Source organism: Eucyclogobius newberryi, unplaced genomic scaffold (genome assembly GCF_026437365.1).
Source record: "Eucyclogobius newberryi isolate DKJ021-1_F unplaced genomic scaffold, fEucNew1.0.hap1 SCAF_7, whole genome shotgun sequence".
NCBI classification, from domain to species: domain Eukaryota; kingdom Metazoa; phylum Chordata; class Actinopteri; order Gobiiformes; family Gobiidae; genus Eucyclogobius; species Eucyclogobius newberryi.
In genome coordinates this window covers 2,505,447-2,525,844 of record NW_027316389.1, presented here as the reverse complement: position 1 = coordinate 2,525,844, position 20,398 = coordinate 2,505,447, and the positions used below count along the sequence as shown (strand labels likewise).

Below are 20,398 nucleotides of genomic sequence, written 5' to 3'. Positions count from 1 at the left end.
CAAAAGAGTCTTCTACAGTCCACAAGAGTCTTCTACTATCCACAAGAGTCTTCTACTGTCCACAACAGTCTTCTACTGTCCACAAGAGTCTTCTACTGTCCACAAGAGTCTTCTACTGTCCACAATAGTCTTCTACTGTCCACAAGAGTCTTCTACTGTCCACTAGTCTTCTACTGTCCACAAGAGTCTTCTACTGTCCACAAGAGTCTTCTAGTGTCCACAAGAGTCTTCTACTGTCAACTAGTCTTCTACTGTCCACAAGAGTCTTCTACAGTCCACAAGAGTCTTTTACTGTCCACAAGTGTCTTCTACTGTCCACAAGAGTTTTATACTGTACACAAGAGTCTTCTACTGTCCACATGAGTCTTCTACTGTCCACTAGAGTCTTCTACTGTCCAAAAAAGAGTCTTCTACAGTCCACAAGAGTCTTCTACTGTCCACAAGAGTCTTCTACTGTCCACAAGAGTCTTCTACTGTGCAAAAGTGTCTTCTACTGTCCACACGAGTCTTCTACAAGTGTCTTCTACTGTCCACAAGAGTCTTCTACTGTCCACAAGAGTCTTCTACTGTCCACAATAGTCTTCTACTGTCTACAAGAGTCTTCTATTGTCCACAAGAGTCTTCTACTGTCCATTAGTCTTCTACTGTCCACTAGAGTCTTCTACTGTCCACAAGAGTCTTCTACTGTCCACTAGTCTTCTACTGTCCACTAGAGTCTTCTACTGTCCACAAAAGAGTCTTCTACTGTCCACAAAAGAGTCTTCTACAGTCCACAAGAGTCTTCTACAGTCTACAAGTGTCTTCTACTGTCCACAAGAGTCTTCTACTGTCCACTAGTCTTCTACTGTCCACTAGAGTCTTCTACTGTCCACAAAAGAGTCTTCTACTGTCCACAAAAGAGTCTTCTACAGTCCACAAGAGTCTTCTACTGTCCACAAGAGTCTTCTACAGTCCAAAAGTTTCTTCTACTGTCCACAAGAGTCTTCTACTGTCCACAAGTGTCTTCTACTGTCTACAAGAGTCTTCCACTGTCCACTTGGGTTCTACTGTCCACAAGAGTCTTCCACTGTCCACAAGAGTATTCTACTGTCCACAAGAGTCTTCTACTGTCCACTTGGGTTCTACAAGAGTCTTCTACTGTCCACAAGAGTCTTCTACTGTCCACAAGAGTCTTCTACTGTCCATAAGAGTCTTCTACTGTCCACAAGAGTCTTCTACTATCCACAAGAGTCTTCTACAGTCCACAAGAGTCTTCTACTGTCCACAAGAGTCTTTTACTGTCCACAAAAGAGTCTTCTACTGTCCAAAAAAGAGTCTTCTACAGTCCACAAGAGTCTTCTACTGTCCACAAGAGTCTTCTACTGTGCAAAAGTGTCTTCTACTGTCCACACGAGTCTTCTACAAGTGTCTTCTACTATCCACAAGTGTCTTCTACTGTCCACTAGAGTCTTCTACTGTCCACTAGAGTCTTCTACTATCCACTAGTCTTCTACTGTCCACATGAGTCTTCTACTGTCCACAAGAGTCTTCTACTGTCCACAAGAGTCTTCTACTGTCCACTAGAGTCTTCTACTGTCCACATGAATCTTCTACTGTCCACAAGAGTCTTCTACTATCCACTAGTCTTCTACTGTCCACAAGAGTCTTCTACTGTCCACATGAGTCTTCTACTGTCCACAAGAGTCTTCTACTGTCCACAAGAGTCTTCTACTGTCCACAAGAGTCTTCCACTGTCCACAAGAGTCTTCTACTATCCACAAGAGTCTTCTACTGTCCACAAGAGTCTTCTACTGTCCACAAGAGTCTTCTACTGTCCATAAGAGTCTTCTACTGTCCACAAGAGTCTTCTACTGTCCACTAGTCGTCTACTGTCCACAAGAGTCTTCTACTGTCAACAAGAGTCTTCTACTGTCCACTAGAGTCTTCTTCTGTCCACTAGAGTCTTCTACTGTCCACTAGAGTCTTCTACTGTCAACAAGAGTCTTCTACTGTCCACTAGAGTCTTCTTCTGTCCACTAGAGTCTTCTACTGTCCACTAGAGTCTTCTACTGTCCACAAGAGTCTTCTACTGTCCACAAGAGTCTTCTACTGTCCACTAGAGTCTTCTACTGTCCACTAGAGTCTTCTACTGTCCACAAGAGTCTTCTACTGTCCACTAGAGTCTTCTACTGTCCACAAGAGTCTTCTTCAGTGTCAAACACTTGCGCTTCCTGCTTGATTGGCCCCGATGGCCGTTTGTGGTGAATTTTATTTTCTGCGCGCCATAGATTTTCTTGTGCGCACACTAAGTGCAGCAGTGCACTATGTGCGAGCAGTGCGCAGCTGTTCAGGCGCAGTTTAGAGGGAACAGTGCCATCTCTTGAAGGCGAAAGGTCAAATGATCGGCCACAGTATCGTGAGTTTGAATCCCGACTCCGACATTTGCTGCATGTCCTCCTTTCTCTCTCATCATTCCCCTTCTTTTCTTTCTCATTCCATCTACTGTCTAATAAAGCCTACGGCAACAACAAAAAAAATATTATTTTTTTAAATTTTTAATATAACTTGGACAAGCTTGGCCGTAGTTTGGGGACCACTGCCTTAGAACGTCCCCTTGGAGCGTCCCAGACACAGGTCCATTGACATTTCCCCGTAACAAGCAGCAGATGTTGTGTTTTTATTGTTTTAAATGGTTGTGATCGTTCTGGTCTCCATGGCGACCCAGAGTCTGAATCCATCTTCTTTTAACAACATTTAGGAGAGAATATTTGCACCAATATTGGTCCAATCAGCACAAACTAAAGTGTTAGAACATGTTCTTTATGTCTTTAATTGGCTCAAAGATACAAAACTGAACCCGTCTAGACTGGAGCCCATGTTGCCATGGTGACAGGCATGCGGGACATAAGGTCATTGTGGTACAACCACCTGGAGATTTATGACTTTTCTGCAGGAGCAGAGACTTCACATGACTCTGAGTTCATTTGAATCCAAAGCAGTCGTTCCATAGTGTGAAGTTTCTCCTTCTGCAGAGACGTCATGAATCTCCAGACGGAACAGACTCAGGGCAGCTGTGACTCGCTCTTGTGCGTGAGCAGTAAACAGACTCAGGGCAACTGTGACTCGCTCTTGTGCGTGAGCAGTAAACAGACTCAGGGCAACTGTGACTCGCTCTTGTGCGTGAGCAGTAAACAGACTCAGGGCAACTGTGACTCGCTCTTGTGCGTGAGCAGTAAACAGACTCAGGGCAACTGTGACTCGCTCTTGTGCGTGAGCAGTAAACAGACTCAGGGCAGCTGTGACTCACTCTTGTGCGTGAGCAGTAAACAGACTCAGGGCAGCTGTGACTCGCTCTTATGCGTGAGCAATAAACAGACTCAGGGCAGCTGTGACTCACTCTTGTGAGTGAGCGGTAAACAGACTCAGGGCAGCTGTGACTCACTCTTGTGCGTGAGCAGCAAACAGACTCAGGGCAGCTGTGACTCACTCTTGTGCGTGAGCAGAGCCGTGATGGCGCTCGTCGCCGCCTGAAACACTTTGGTGGACGAGGAGTGAACCAACATGGCCGCCATCAGCTGCCTGTGAACCGGAGTCCTGGAAACACAAGACGTTCAGATGTAAAAACGTTTGATGTGACGCCGTGGTCATGTGACTCTGGGGTTCATGTGACTCTGGGGTTCATGTGACTCTGGGGTCATGTGACTCTGGGGGTCATGTGACTCTCGGGTCATGTGACTCTGGGGGTCTTGTGACTCTGGGGGTCTTGTGACTCTGGGGGTCATGTGACTCTGGGGGTCATGTGACTCTGGGTCAAGTGACTCTAGGGGTCATGTGACTCTGGGGGTCATGTGACTCTTGGGGTCATGTGACTCTTGGGGTCATGTGACTCTTGGGGTCATGTGACTCTGGGGTCATGTGACTCCGGGGTCATGTGACTCCGGGGTCATGTGACTCTGGGGGTCATGTGACTCTGGGGGTCATGTGACTCTGGGGGTCATGTGACTCTGGGGTCATGTGACTCCGGGTCATGTGACTCCGGGTCATGTGACTCTGGGGGTCATGTGACTCTGGGGGTCATGTGACTCTGGGGGTCATGTGACTCCGGGGTCATATGACTCCGGGGTCATATGACTCTGGGGGTCATATGACTCTGGGGATCATGTGACTCTGGGGATCATGTGACTCTGGGGATCATGTGACTCCGGGGATCATGTGACTCTGGGGATCATGTGACTCCGGGGTCATGTGACTCCGGGGTCATGTGACTCTGGGGTCATGTGACTCTGGAGTCACTTGACTCTGGGGTCATGTGACTCCGGGGGTCATGGTACTCTGGGGTCATATGACTCCAGGGTCATGTGACTCTGGGGTCACGTGACTCTTTGGTCATGTGACTCTTTGGTCATGTGACTCTGGGGTCATGTGACTCAGAGGGTCATGTGACTCTGGGGTCATGTGACTAAAGGGTCATATGTCTCTGGGGGTCATGTGACTCTTCACCTCTTTCCCTGCTGCTCCTCAGATTGACTCAGTCCTGCTCCGTGCAGTAACAGACTGTGCACGGCCCAACTCGCCGCCTCCTGCAACACAACAACAGTCATAAACACAACAACAATCTTAAACACAACAACAGTCATAAACAAAACAAGTCATAAACACAACAACAGTCATAAATACAACAACAGTCATAAACACAACAACGGTCATAAACACAACAACAGTCATAAACACAACAACAGTCATAAACACAACAGTCATAAACACAACAACAGTCTTAAACACAACAACAGCCATAAACACAACAGTCATAAACACAACAACAGTAATAAACACAACAACAGTCCTAAACACAACAACAGTCATAAACACAACAACAGTCATGAATACAACAGTCACAAACACACAAAAACACAAGTCATAAACACAATAACAGTCATAAACACAACAGTCATAAACACAACAACAGTCATAAACACAACAGTCATAAACACAACAGTCATAAACACAACAACAGTCATAAACACAACAACAGACATAAACACACATAAACATAAACACAACAACAGTCATAAACACAACAGTCATAAACACAACAACAGTCATAAACACAACAACAGTCATAATCACAACAACAGTCATAAACACAACAACAGTCATAAACACAACAGTCATAATCACAACAGTCATAAACACAACAACAGTCATAAACACAACAACAGTCATAATCACAACAGTCATAATCACAACAACAGTCATAAACACAACAACAGTCATAAACACAACAGTCATAAACACAACAGTCATAAACACAACAACAGTCATAAACACAACAACAGTCATAAACACAACAACAGCCATAAACACAAGTCATAAACACAACAACAGTCATAAATACAACAGTCACAAACACAAAAAACACAAGTCATAAACATAACAACAGTCATAAACACAACAACAGTCATAAACACAACAGTCATAAACACAACAACAGTCATAAACACAACAACAGTCATAAACACAACAACAGCCATAAACACAACAACAGTCATAAATACAACAGTCACAAACACAAAAAACACAAGTCATAAACATAACAACAGTCATAAACACAACAGCAGTCATAAACACAACAGCAGTCATAAACACAACAGCAGTCATAAACACAACAACAGTCATAAACACAACAACAGTCATTAACACAACAACAGTCATAAACACACATAAACATAAACACAACAAAAGTCATAAACACAACAGTCATAAACACAACAACAGTCATAATCACAACAACAGTCATAAACACAACAACAGTCATAAACACAACAACAGTCATAAACACAACAGTCATAATCACAACAACAGTCATAAACACAACAACAGTCATAAACACAACAACAGTCATAATCACAACAACAGTCATAAACACAACATCAGTCATAAACACAACAACAGTCATAAACACAACAACAGTCATAAACACAACAGCCATAAACACAACAACAGTCATAAACACAACAACAGTCATAAATACAACAGTCACAAACACAAAAAACACAAGTCATAAACATAACAACAGTCATAAACACAACAACAGTCATAAACACAACAAAATTCATAAACACAACAGTCATAAACACAACAACAGTCATAAACACAACAACAGTTATAAACACAACAGTCATAAAGACAACAACAGTCATAAACACACATAAACATAAACACAACAACAGTCATAAACACAACAGTCATAAACACAACAGTCATAAACACAACAGTCATAAACACAACAGTCATAAACACAACAGTCATAAACACAACAACAGTCATAAACACAACAGTCATAAACACACATAAACACAACTGTCATAAACACAACAAGAGTCATAAACACAACAAGAGTCATAAACAAAACAGTCATACACTACAACAGCCATAAACACAACAGTCACAAACACAATGACAGTCATAAACACAATGACAGTCATAAACACAACAACAGTCATAAACACAACAGTCATAAACACAACAACAGTCATAAGCACAACAGTCATAAACACAACAACAGCCATAAACACAACAGTCATAAACACAACAACAGTCATAATCACAACAACAGCCATAAACACAACAGTCATAAACACAACAGTCATAAACACAACAACAGTCATAAACACAACAACAGTCATAAACACAACAACAGTCATAAACACAACAGTCATAAACACACATAAACACAACAGTCATAAACACAACAACAGTCATAAACACAACAGTCATAAACACAACAGTCATAAACACAACAGTCATAAACACAACAACAGTCATAAACACATATAAACACAACAGTCATAAACACAACAGTCATAAACACAACAACAGCCATAAACACAATAACAGTCATAAACACAACAACAGTCATAAACACAACAACAGTCATAAACACAACAGTCATAATCACAACAACAGTCATAAACACAACAACAGTCATAAACACAACAACAGTCATAAACACAACAGTCATAAACACAACAACAGTCATAAACACAACAACAGTCAAAAACACAACATTCATAAACACACATAAACACAACAGTCATAAACACAACAACAGTCATAAACACAACAGTCATAAACACAACAACAGTCATAAACACAACAGTCATAATCACAACAACAGTCATAAACACAACAACAGTCATAAACACAACAACAGTCATAAACACAACAGTCATAAACACAACAACAGTCATAAACACAACAACAGTCATAAACACAACAACAGTCATAAACACAACAGTCATAAACACAACAACAGTCATAAGCACAACAGTCATAAACACAACAACAGCCATAAACACAACAGTCATAAACACAACAACAGTCATAATCACAACAACAGCCATAAACACAACAGTCATAAACACAACAGTCATAAACACAACAACAGTCATAAACACAACAACAGTCATAAACACAACAACAGTCATAAACACAACAGTCATAAACACACATAAACACAACAGTCATAAACACAACAACAGTCATAAACACAACAGTCATAAACACAACAGTCATAAACACAACAGTCATAAACACAACAACAGTCATAAACACATATAAACACAACAGTCATAAACACAACAGTCATAAACACAACAACAGCCATAAACACAATAACAGTCATAAACACAACAACAGTCATAAACACAACAACAGTCATAAACACAACAGTCATAATCACAACAACAGTCATAAACACAACAACAGTCATAAACACAACAACAGTCATAAACACAACAGTCATAAACACAACAACAGTCATAAACACAACAACAGTCAAAAACACAACATTCATAAACACACATAAACACAACAGTCATAAACACAACAACAGTCATAAACACAACAGTCATAAACACAACAACAGTCATAAACACAACAGTCATAATCACAACAACAGTCATAAACACAACAACAGTCATAAACACAACAGTCATAAACACACATAAACACAACAGTCATAAACACAACAACAGTCAAAAACACAACAGTCATAAACACAACAACAGTCATAAACACAACAGTCATAAACACAACAGTCATAAACACAACAGTCATAAACACAACAACAGTCATAAACACAACAACAGTCATAAACACAACAACAGTCATAAACACAACAACAGTCATAAATACAACAGTCACAAACACAAAAAAACACAAGTCATAAACATAACAACAGTCATAAACACAACAGTCATAAACACAACAACAGTCATAAACACAACAACAGTCAAAAACACAACATTCATAAACACACATAAACACAACAGTCATAAACACAACAACAGTCATAAACACAACAGTCATAAACACAACAACAGTCATAAACACAACAGTCATAATCACAACAACAGTCATAAACACAACAACAGTCATAAACACAACAACAGTCATAAACACAACAGTCATAAACACAACAACAGTCATAAACACAACAACAGTCATAAACACAACAACAGTCATAAACACAACAGTCATAAACACACATAAACACAACAGTCATAAACACAACAACAGTCAAAAACACAACAGTCATAAACACAACAACAGTCATAAACACAACAGTCATAAACACAACAGTCATAAACACAACAGTCATAAACACAACAACAGTCATAAACACAATAACAGTCATAAACACAACAACAGTCATAAACACAACAACAGTCATAAACACACACACAAACAGAACAGAAGATGAGAGTTTGTTTAGTAACTCTGACACAAAAACAGCTAAATTATATTTATTATTAATAAACTGTATTTTTGATTTAATCCAGAAATAGTTTATTCTTTTTTGACATGTAACAAACATTAACATTAGACAAACGCGTCTCGGCATCTGCATGAAGCGCTCGGTCCTGACCTGCACAGACGGCTCGTCCGCGTGGAGCTCCAGAGCCAAGCAGCACACTTCCATCCAGCTCAGCCCCAGATGGTGCACTTCCTGTGGGCCGCGCTGCTCCTCCTCCTCGCCCTCTTCCGGCCCGTGAGCCGCGACCTCCTGGTTCTGCACGATCGTCGCCGCTGACGACACAAACACGTAAAAGAATGTCTGATCATCTCATTTAACGTTAGAAAAAAGATTGGAAATGTGGCCGAGCAGGGAATGATTGACATGTGGGAGAACTACTGGACTGTCCACCAGGAAATGAGACTCGATTGTTCCCCACAAATCTATTCTTCCTTTAAGGTCAGCACTTCATTAGTCCCTCATGAGTCCTTCTCAGCTGGGGTCAGAGCCAGGACTTGGTCTGGACTTGGTCTGGACTTGGTCTGGACTTGGTCTGGACTTGGTCTGGACTTGGTCTGGACTTGGTCTGGACTTGGTCTGGACTTGGTCAAACTAAAGACGTAGTAAAGGTGAGACTCACTGAGGCGGGCGAGGCAGGACAGCGCCGCCGTCTGGAGAAGAGCGTTGTGTGGAAACCTTTGACAGGCTCGAACCATCACCCTCTGAACCTCGTTCACCACCAGGATACTGTAGTAACTCTCTGAGGAGACCAGGACATGATGGTTTAGACCTGGTTTAGTCCTGGTTTAGTCCTGGTTTAGACCTGGTTTAGTCCTGGTTTAGACCTGGTTTAGACCTGGTTTAGTCCTGGTTTAGACCTGGTTTAGACCTGGTTTAGACCTGGTTTAGACCTGGTTTAGACCTGGTTTAGTCCTGGTTTAGACCTGGTTTAGACCTGGTTTAGTCCTGGTTTAGTCCTGGTTTAGTCCTGGTTTAGACCTGGTTTAGACCTGACCTGAGGTGAACTTGCTAAGGAGGCGACAGGCCACTTCCTGGACGTCTTCCTCCTCAGGAAACGTATCCATGGCGACAGTGACCAGGCGGTAGCACCTGACTCCGCCCGACATCAGGATCTCCACGTTGCTGCCTGAACAAAGATCATGTCTGAAACGAGGACTCACACTTTGTGAATCTAATGGACAAACTGGAGATTTTTAAGAGGAAAAGCAATGATTTGATAAAATGATGTCACTGTCTTTGTTGTTAAAGTATTTTCTTTCGTGTTTTAGTCGGTTTAGTCCAGAAAAACATCACATTTAGAAAAATACCACTTAAATTACATTGACTGTCGACTATTTGTCTGATAAATCGTTGCAGTCTTAATAAAAAACAATCTCGAGTTCACGTTGTGCTTTTCCTCGAGTCGTTTTAGCTGGTTCTGATCACGTCTGGAGATGAGGCACTTACTGAGCTGTGCCAGCAGGTGGAGCACTCTGAGGCCGCTCAGCTGCAGCGCTGGACTGTCCGAAAACCTCTGAAGGGACGAGAGCAGAGCCACGTGATCCTGTCGCTCCACGAACTCCAGCAGCAGCTCGTCTCGCTCTGAACACCACACGAGCAGGAGCAACACGGTGAGCAACAAACATGCGGCTGAACACGACAAAACATGTCTGAACACGTCAAAAACAGGTCTGAACACGACAAAACATGTCTGAACACGTCAAAAACAGGTCTGAACACGACAAAACATGTCTGAACACGACAAAACATGTCTGAACACGTCAAAAACAGGTCTGAACACGACAAAACATGTCTGAACACGTCAAAAACAGGTCTGAACACGACAAAACATGTCTGAACACGTCAAAAACAGGTCTGAACACGACAAAACATGTCTGAACACGACAAAACATGTCTGAACACGTCAAAAACAGGTCTGAACACGACAAAACATGTCTGAACACGACAAAACATGTCTGAACACGTCAAAAACAGGTCTGAACACGACAAAACATGTCTGAACACGTCAAAAACAGGTCTGAACACGACAAAACATGTCTGAACACGTCAAAAACAGGTCTGAACACGTCAAAAACAGGTCTGAACACGACAAAACATGTCTGAACACGACAACATGTCTGAACACGACAACATGTCTGAACACGACAAAACATGTCTGAACACGACAACATGTCTGAACACGTCAAAAACAGGTCTGAACACGACAAAAACATGTCTGAACACGTCAAAAACAGGTCTGAACACGACAACATGTCTGAACACGTCAAAAACAGGTCTGAACACGACAAAACATGTCTGAACACGACAACATATCTGAACACGTCAAAAACAGGTCTGAACACGTCAAAAACATGTCTGAACACGTCAAAAACATATCTGAACACGTCAAAAACAGGTCTGAACACGTCAAAAACATATCTGAACACGTCAAAAACAGGTCTGAACACGTCAAAAACAGGTCTGAACACGACAACATGTCTGAACACGACAAAAACAGGTCTGAACACGACAAAACATGTCTGAACACGTCAAAAACATGTCTGAACACGTCAAAAACATGTCTGAACACGACAAAATGCAACAGAAATGTGACCAAAGCGACACAAACGCTAAGTGTGTATGTGTGTGAGGGGCGTGGCTAAAGCTAGTGTGTGTGAGGGGCGTGGCTAAAGCGAGTGTGTGTGAGGGGCGTGGCTAAAGCTAGTGTGTGTGAGGGGCGTGGCTAAAGCGAGTGTGTGTGAGGGGCGTGGCTAAAGCTAGTGTGTGTGAGGGGCGTGGCTAAAGCTAGTGTGTGTGAGGGGCGTGGCTAAAGCGAGTGTGTGTGAGGGGCGTGGCTAAAGCTAGTGTGTGTGAGGGGCGTGGCTAAAGCGAGTGTGTGTGAGGGGCGTGGCTAAAGCTAGTGTGTGTGAGGGGCGTGGCTAAAGCTAATGTGTGTGAGGGGCGTGGCTAAAGCTAGTGTGTGTGAGGGGCGTGGCTAAAGCTAGTGTGTGTGAGGGGCGTGGCTAAAGCTAGTGTGTGTGAGGGGCGCGGCTAAAGCTAGTGTGTGTGAGGGGCGTGGCTAAAGCTAGTGTGCACAGGAACAGTTTTGCCTCATTTCTTTGACTTCTCTCAAAGCCTCTACGCCGCGTTTGAACCTCTCTTTATGTCATGCTGATGCTAATGCTAATGCTAACGCTGATGCTAATGCTAATGCTAACGCTAATGCTGATGCTGATGCTGATGCTAATGCAAATGCGAATGCTAATGCTAATGTCAGACGCATTATGACCTGGATATATCAGATTGTGGCTCTTGACAAAGCGAGTGCCGTGCGGCCATAAACAAGAAACAGCTGTTGCTAACGTGCTTTGCTAGCTTTGTGTTGCTAAGGCTCCACATAGTCGTTAGCATCAGTGGAAACACGGCGCTTTAGCATGAGATCAAGTCAGAGTTTGGAGACAAATGAGTCTCTTGTGTTTCTCTCTGGTCCAATCATCTGGTTTTGGATCATTTTAAGAGACTTAAGACAAAGACAGACTTTATCATGCTCATGGTGTTTTTTGTACTTGTGTCGAGCAGCGATGCCAGAGCGGAGCAGCCCTGAACCTGGACCTCCTCACTGTCTGCAAACGTCCTCATGGAGGTCAAAACCAGGTCAAACACGTCCTCGTCTTCCTCCAGAACAAGCAGACGCATCTCCTCTGCAACCAGCAAGAACAAAAGAGACATCCACTGAACATAAGAGAGATCAACAGACAGGTGCCGTGTTCGGGTCAGTTTAGGCAGTGGGACAGGTGCCGTGTTCGGGTCAGTTTTGGCAGTGGGACAGGTGCCGTGTTCGGGTCAGTTTCGGAAGTGGGGCAGGTGCCGTGTTTGGGTCAGTTTAGGCAGTGGGACAGGTGCCGTGTTCGGGTCAGTTTAGGCAGTGGGACAGGTGCCGTGTCCCTGTCAGTTTAGGCAGTGGGGCAGGTACCGTGTTTGGGTCAGTTTTGGCAGTGGGGCAGGTACCGTGTTCGGATCAGATTTGGCAGTGGGAAAGGTGCCGTGTTTAGGTCAGTTTGGGAGTGGGGCAGGTGCCGTGTTCGGGTCAGTTTTGGCAGTGGGGCAGGTGCCGTGTTTGGGTCAGTTTTGGCAGTGGGACAGGTGCCGTGTTCGGGTCAGTTTTGGCAGTGGGGCAGGTACCGTGTCCCGGTCAGTTTAGGCAGTGGGACAGGTACCGTGTTTGGGTCAGTTTTGGCAGTGGGGCAGGTGCCGTGTTCGGGTCAGTTTTTGCAGTGGGGCAGGTACCGTGTTTGGGTCAGTTTAGGCAGTGGGGCAGGTGCCGTGTTTGGGTCAGTTTGGCAGTGGGGCATGTGCCGTGTTCGGGTCAGTTTTGGCAGTGGGGCAGGTGCCGTGTTTGGGTCCGTTTTGGCAGTGGGACAGGTGCCGTGCTCGGGTCAGTTTTGGCAGTGGGACAGGTACCGTGTTCGGGTCAGTTTAGGCAGTGGGACAGGTGCTGTGTTCGGGTCAGTTTTGGCAGTGGGACAGGTGTCGTGTCCAAGTCAGTTTAGGCAGTGGGGCAGGTACAGTGTTTTGGTCAGTTTGGCAGTGGGGCAGGTACCGTGTTCGGGTCAGTTTTGGCAGTGGGGCAGGTACCGTGTTCGGGTCAGGTTTTGCAGTGGGGCAGGTACCGTGTTTGGGTCAGTTTAGGCAGTGGGGCAGGTGCCGTGTTCGGGTCAGTTTTGGCAGTGGGGCAGGTACCGTGTTCGGGTCAGTTTTGGCAGTGGGGCAGGTGCCGTGTTTGGGTCAGTTTTGGCAGTGGGGCAGGTGCCGTGTTCGGGTCAGTTTTGACAGTGGGGCAGGTACCGTGTTTGGGTCAGTTTTGGCAGTGGGGCAGGTGCCGTGTTTGGGTCAGTTTTGGCAGTGGGACAGGTGCCGTGTTTGGGTCAGTTTCGGCAGTGGGGCAGGTGCTGTGTTTGGGTCGGTTTAGGCAGTGGGACAGGTGCCGTGTTTGGGTCAGTTTAGGCAGTGGGGCAGGTGCCGTGTTTGGGTCAGTTTGGCAGTGGGGCATGTGCCGTGTTCGGGTCAGTTTTGGCAGTGGGGCAGGTGCCGTGTTTGGGTCCGTTTTGGCAGTGGGACAGGTGCCGTGCTCGGGTCAGTTTTGGCAGTGGGACAGGTACCGTGTTCGGGTCAGTTTAGGCAGTGGGACAGGTGCTGTGTTCGGGTCAGTTTTGGCAGTGGGACAGGTGTCGTGTCCAAGTCAGTTTAGGCAGTGGGGCAGGTACAGTGTTTTGGTCAGTTTTGGCAGTGGGGCAGGTACCGTGTTCGGGTCAGTTTTGGCAGTGGGGCAGGTACCGTGTTCGGGTCAGGTTTTGCAGTGGGGCAGGTACCGTGTTTGGGTCAGTTTAGGCAGTGGGGCAGGTGCCGTGTTCGGGTCAGTTTTGGCAGTGGGGCAGGTACCGTGTTCGGGTCAGTTTTGGCAGTGGGGCAGGTGCCGTGTTTGGGTCAGTTTTGGCAGTGGGGCAGGTGCCGTGTTCGGGTCAGTTTTGACAGTGGGGCAGGTACCGTGTTTGGGTCAGTTTTGGCAGTGGGGCAGGTGCCGTGTTTGGGTCAGTTTTGGCAGTGGGACAGGTGCCGTGTTTGGGTCAGTTTCGGCAGTGGGGCAGGTGCTGTGTTTGGGTCGGTTTAGGCAGTGGGACAGGTGCCGTGTTCGGGTCAGTTTAGGCAGTGGGACAGGTGCCGTGTCCCGGTCAGTTTAGGCAGTGGGGCAGGTACCGTGTTTGGGTCAGTTTTGGCAGTGGGGCAGGTACCGTGTTCGGGTCAGTTTTGGCAGTGGGACAGGTGCCGTGTTTGGGTCGGTTTCGGCAGTGGGGCAGGTGCCGTGTTTGGGTCGGTTTAGGCAGTGGGACAGGTGCCGTGTTCGGGTCAGTTTAGGCAGTGGGACAGGTGCCGTGTCCCGGTCAGTTTAGGCAGTGGGGCAGGTACCGTGTTTGGGTCAGTTTTGGCAGTGGGACAGGTGCCGTGTTTGGGTCAGTTTTGGCAGTGGGACAGGTGCCGTGTTTGGGTCAGTTTTGGCAGTGGGGCAGGTACCGTGTTCGGGTCAGTTTTGGCAGTGGGACAGGTGCCGTGTTTGGGTCAGTTTTGGCAGTGGGACAGGTGCCGTGTTTGGGTCAGTTTCGGCAGTGGGGCAGGTGCCGTGTTTGGGTCGGTTTAGGCAGTGGGACAGGTGCCGTGTTCGGGTCAGTTTAGGCAGTGGGACAGGTGCCGTGTCCCGGTCAGTTTAGGCAGTGGGGCAGGTACCGTGTTTGGGTCAGTTTTGGCAGTGGGGCAGGTACCGTGTTCGGGTCAGTTTTGAGAGTGGGGCAGGTACCGTGTTTGGGTCAGTTTTGGCAGTGGGGCAGGTGCCGTGTTTGGGTCAGTTTTTGCAGTGGGGCAGGTACCGTGTTTGGGTCAGTTTAGGCAGTGGGGCAGGTGCCGTGTTTAGGTCAGTTTAGGCAGTGGGGCAGGTACCGTGTTTGGGTTAGTTTTGGCAGTGGGGCAGGTACCGTGTTCGGGTCAGTTTTGGCAGTGGGACAGGTGCCGTGTTTGGGTCAGTTTTGGCAGTGGGGCAGGTGCTGTGTTCGGGTCAGTTTTGGCAGTGGGACAGGTACCGTGTTCGGGTCAGTTTTGGCAGTGGGACAGGTGCCGTGTTTGGGTCAGTTTTGGCAGTGGGGCAGGTGCCGTGTTCGGGTCGGTTTTGGCAGTGGGGCAGGTGCCGTGTTTGGGTCAGTTTTGGCAGTGGGGCAGGTGCCGTGTCCCGGTCAGTTTAGGCAGTGGGACAGGTGCCGTGTTCGGGTCAGTTTTGGCAGTGGGGCAGGTACCGTGTTCGGGTCAGTTTAGGCAGTGGGGCAGGTGCCGTGTTCGGGTCAGTTTTGACAGTGGGGCAGGTACCGTGTTTGGGTCAGTTTTGGCAGTGGGGCAGGTGCCGTGTTTGGGTCAGTTTTTGCAGTGGGGCAGGTACCGTGTTTGGGTCAGTTTAGGCAGTGGGGCAGGTGCCGTGTTTGGGTCAGTTTTGGCAGTGGGGCAGGTACCGTGTTCGGGTCAGTTTAGGCAGTGGGACAGGTGCCGTGTTCGGGTCAGTTTTGGCAGTGGGACAGGTGCCTTGTTCGGGTCAGTTTTGGCAGTGGGGCAGGTACCGTGTTTGGGTCAGTTTTGGCAGTGGGGCAGGTGCCGTGTTTGGGTCAGTTTAGGCAGTGGGACAGGTGCCGTGTTTGGGTCAGTTTTGGCAGTGGGGCAGGTGCCGTGTTCGGGTCAGTTTTTGCAGTGGGGCAGGTACCGTGTTTGGGTCAGTTTAGGCAGTGGGGCAGGTGCCGTGTTCGGGTCAGTTTTGGCAGTGGGGCAGGTGCCGTGTTCGGGTCAGTTTAGGCAGTGGGGCAGGTACTGTGTTTGGGTCAGTTTTGGCAGTGGGGCAGGTACCGTGTTCGGATCAGTTTTGGCAGTGGGACAGGTGCCGTGTTTGGGTCAGTTTTGGCAGTGGGGCAGGTGTCGTGTTCGGGTCAGTTTTGGCAGTAGGACAAGTGCCGTGTTCGGGTCAGTTTTGGCAGTAGGACAAGTGCCGTGTTCGGGTCAGTTTTGGCAGTGGGACAGGTGCCGTGTTCGGGTCAGTTTTGGCAGTGGGACAGGTGCCGTGTTCGGGTCAGTTTTGGCAGTGGGACAGGTGCCGTGTTTGGGTCAGTTTAGGCAGTGGGACAGGTGCCGTGTTCGGGTCAGTTTTGGCAGTGGGACAGGTGCCGTGTTCGGGTCAGTTTTGGCAGTGGGACAGGTACCGTGTTCGGGTCAGTTAAGGCAGTGGGACAGGTGCCGTGTTCGGATCAGTTTTGGCAGTGGGACAGGTGCCGTATTTGGGTCAGTTTTGGCAGTGGGGCAGGTGCCGTGTTCGGGTCAGTTTTGGCAGTGGGACAGGTGCCGTGTTTGGGTCAGTTTAGGCAGTGGGACAGGTGCCATGTTCGGGTCAGTTTTGGCAGTGGGACAGGTGCCGTGTTTGGGTCAGTTTAGGCAGTGGGACAGGTGCCGTGTTCGGGTCAGTTTTGGCAGTGGGACAGGTGCCGTGTTCGGGTCAGTTTTGGCAGTGGGACAGGTACCGTGTTCGGGTCAGTTTAGGCAGTGGGACAGGTGCCGTGTTCGGGTCAGTTTTGGCAGTGGGGCAGGTACCGTGTTTGGGTCAGTTTTGGCAGTGGGGCAGGTGCCGTGTTCGGGTCAGTTTTGGCAGTGGGACAGGTGCCGTGTTTGGGTCAGTTTAGGCAGTGGGACAGGTGCCGTGTTCGGGTCAGTTTTGGCAGTGGGACAGGTGCCGTGTTCGGGTCAGTTTTGGCAGTGGGACAGGTACCGTGTTCGGGTCAGTTTAGGCAGTGGGACAGGTACCGTGTTTGGGTCAGTTTTGGCAGTGGGGCAGGTGCCGTGTTTGGGTCAGTTTTTGCAGTGGGGCAGGTACCGTGTTTGGGTCAGTTTAGGCAGTGGGGCAGGTGCCGTGTTTGGGTCAGTTTTGGCAGTGGGGCAGGTGCCGTGTTCGGGTCAGTTTTGGCAGTGTGGCAGGTGCCGTGTTCGGGTCAGTTTTGGCAGTGGGGCAGGTGCCGTGTTCGGGTCAGTTTTGGCAGTGGGACAGGTACCGTGTTTGGGTCAGTTTTGGCAGTGGGGCAGGTGCCGTGTTCGGGTCAGTTTCGGCAGTGGGGCAGGTGCCGTGTTTGGGTCAGTTTTGGCAGTGGGACAGGTGCCGTGTTCGGGTCAGTTTTGGCAGTGGAACAGGTGCCGTGTTCAGGTGGGCGGTAGGCGTGGCAGTAGGCGGAGTCTGACTGATTGACAGAGGTGGACTTTTTAAAGACAGTCGTTGAGAGACAGATTTCTTGCTGATTGGCAGTTTTCAAATACTTATTTGCAGCAATAACATATAAATAAATCATTTCAAAATCAAACAATGTCATTTACGGATTTGCTTTCTTTTTTCTTTGTTTTTTTCTGTCTCTCAAAGTGAAAATGCACCATGAACATTTCAGACCAGAAGTTCTCTCAAAAAACAGTCTCAAATACTTAACTCACTGTAAAAACTGTTTGTTTTGCAGTGAAACGATGTTCAATAAACAAGTCATTATTTATGTCGTGACTGAAGTCATTATTTATGTCGTGACTGAAGTCATTATTTATGTCGTGACTGAAGTCATTATTTATGTCGTGACTAAAGTCATTATTTATGTCGTGACTAAAGTCATTATTTATGTTGTGACGAGGAAGAACAAATGTGAGTGTTTTTATTTTAAAGCCGACGCATAAAACTGTTCCACAGGGTCTTTACTCTGTACCTGAGGTGAAAGTGTCTTTACTCTGTACCTGAGGTGAAAGTGTCTTTACTCTGTACCTGAGGTCAAAGTGTCTTTACTCTGTACCTGAGGTGAAAGTGTCTTAACTCTGTACCTGAGGTGAAAGTGTCTTAACTCTGTACCTGAGGTGAAAGTGTCTTAACTCTGTACCTGAGGTGAAAGTGTCTTAACTCTGTACCTGAGGTGAAAGTGTCTTAACTCTGTACCTGAGGTGAAAGTGTCTTAACTCTGTACCTGAGGTGAAAGTGTCTTAACTCTGTACCTGAGGTGAAAGTGTCTTAACTCTGTACCTGAGGTGAAAGTGTCTTTATTCTGTACCTGAGGTGAAAGTGTCTTAACTCTGTACCTGAGGTGAAAGTGTCTTAACTCTGTACCTGAGGTGAAAGTGTCTTAACTCTGTACCTGAGGTGAAAGTGTCTTAACTCTGTACCTGAGGTGAAAGTGTCTTTACTCTGTACCTGAGGTGAAAGTGTCTTTACTCTGTACCTGAGGTGAAAGTGTCTTTACTCTGTACCTGAGGTGAAAGTGTCTTAACTCTGTACCTGAGGTGAAAGTGTCTTTATTCTGTACCTGAGGTGAAAGTGTCTTAACTCTGTACCTGAGGTGAAAGTGTCTTAACTCTGTACCTGAGGTGAAAATGTCTTTACTCTGTACCTGAGGTGAAAATGTCTTTACTCTGTACCTGAGGTGAAAGTGTCTTTATTCTGTACCTGAGGTGAAAGTGTCTTTACTCTGTACCTGAGGTGAAAGTGTCTTTACTCTGTACCTGAGGTGAAAGTGTCTTTACTCTGTACCTGAGGTGAAAGTGTCTTAACTCTGTACCTGAGGTGAAAGTGTCTTTACTCTGTACCTGAGGTGAAAGTGTCTTTACTCTGTACCTGAGGTGAAAGTGTCTATACTCTGTACCTGAGGTGAAAGTGTCTTTACTCTGTACCTGAGGTGAAAGTGTCTTTACTCTGTACCTGAGGTGAAAGTGTCTTAACTCTGTACCTGAGGTGAAAGTGTCAGTGTCTTAACTCTGTACCTGAGGTGAAAGTGTCTTTACTCTGTACCTGAGGTGAAAGTGTCTTTACTCTGTATCTGAGGTGAAAGTGTCTTTACTCTGTACCTGAGGTGAAAGTGTCTTAACTCTGTACCTGAGGTGAAAGTGTCAGTGTCTTTACTCTGTACCTGAGGTGAAAGTGTCTTAACTCTGTACCTGAGGTGAAAGTGTCTTTACTCTGTACCTGAGGTGAAAGTGTCTTTACTCTGTACCTGAGGTGAAAGTGTCTTTATTCTGTACCTGAGGTGAAAGTGTCTTAACTCTGTACCTGAGGTGAAAGTGTCTTAACTCTGTACCTGAGGTGAAAGTGTCTTAACTCTGTAGCTGAGGTGAAAGTGTCTTTACTCTGTACCTGAGGTGAAAGTGGTGAAACTGTCTTAACTCTGTACCTGAGGTGAAAGTGTCTTTACTCTGTACCTGAGGTGAAAGCGTCTTTACTCTGTACCTGAGGTGAAAGTGTCTTTACTCTGTACCTGAGGTGAAAGTGTCTTTACTCTGTACCTGAGGTGAAAGTGCCAGTGTCTTTACTCTGTACCTGAGGTGAAAGTGCCAGTGTCTTTACTCTGTACCTGAGGTGAAAGTGCCAGTGTCTTTACTCTGTACCTGAGGTGAAAGTGTCTTTACTCTGTACCTGAGGTGAAAGTGTCTTTACTCTGTACCTGAGGTGAAAGTGTCTTTACTCTGTACCTGAGGTGAAAGTGTCTTTACTCTGTACCTGAGGTGAAAGTGTCAGTGTCTTAACTCTGTACCTGAGGTGAAAGTGTCTTAACTCTGTACCTGAGGTGAAAGTGAAAGTGTCTTTACTCTGTACCTGAGGTGAAAGTGTCTTTACTCTGTACCTGAGGTGAAAGTGTCTTTACTCTGTACCTGAGGTGAAAGTGTCTTTACTCTGTACCTGAGGTGAAAGTGTCTTTACTCTGTACCTGAGGTGAAAGTGGTGAAACTGTCTTAACTCTGTACCTGAGGTGAAAGTGTCTTTACTCTGTACCTGAGGTGAAAGCGTCTTTACTCTGTACCTGAGGTGAAAGTGTCTTTACTCTGTACCTGAGGTGAAAGTGTCTTTACTCTGTACCTGAGGTGAAAGTGCCAGTGTCTTTACTCTGTACCTGAGGTGAAAGTGCCAGTGTCTTTACTCTGTACCTGAGGTGAAAGTGCCAGTGTCTTTACTCTGTACCTGAGGTGAAAGTGTCTTTACTCTGTACCTGAGGTGAAAGTGTCTTTACTCTGTACCTGAGGTGAAAGTGTCTTTAC

General features: G+C 46.5%; 1 protein-coding gene across 1 annotated transcript in view; it reads right to left on the bottom strand.

Annotated features, from left to right (window-relative positions):
- lrrk2 (leucine-rich repeat kinase 2) overlaps positions 1–20,398 on the bottom strand; it is a 200,750-nt gene that overhangs the window by 126,034 nt on the left and 54,318 nt on the right. The window contains exons 5-11 of the mRNA XM_072434807.1: positions 12,343–12,477; positions 10,244–10,378; positions 9,792–9,923; positions 9,417–9,536; positions 8,909–9,069; positions 4,480–4,559; positions 3,467–3,573 (exon numbers count right to left, since the gene is read on the bottom strand). Coding sequence (XP_072290908.1) covers positions 3,467–3,573; positions 4,480–4,559; positions 8,909–9,069; positions 9,417–9,536; positions 9,792–9,923; positions 10,244–10,378; positions 12,343–12,477 — 870 coding nt within the window. The remainder of the gene's footprint in view (positions 1–3,466; positions 3,574–4,479; positions 4,560–8,908; positions 9,070–9,416; positions 9,537–9,791; positions 9,924–10,243; positions 10,379–12,342; positions 12,478–20,398) is intronic.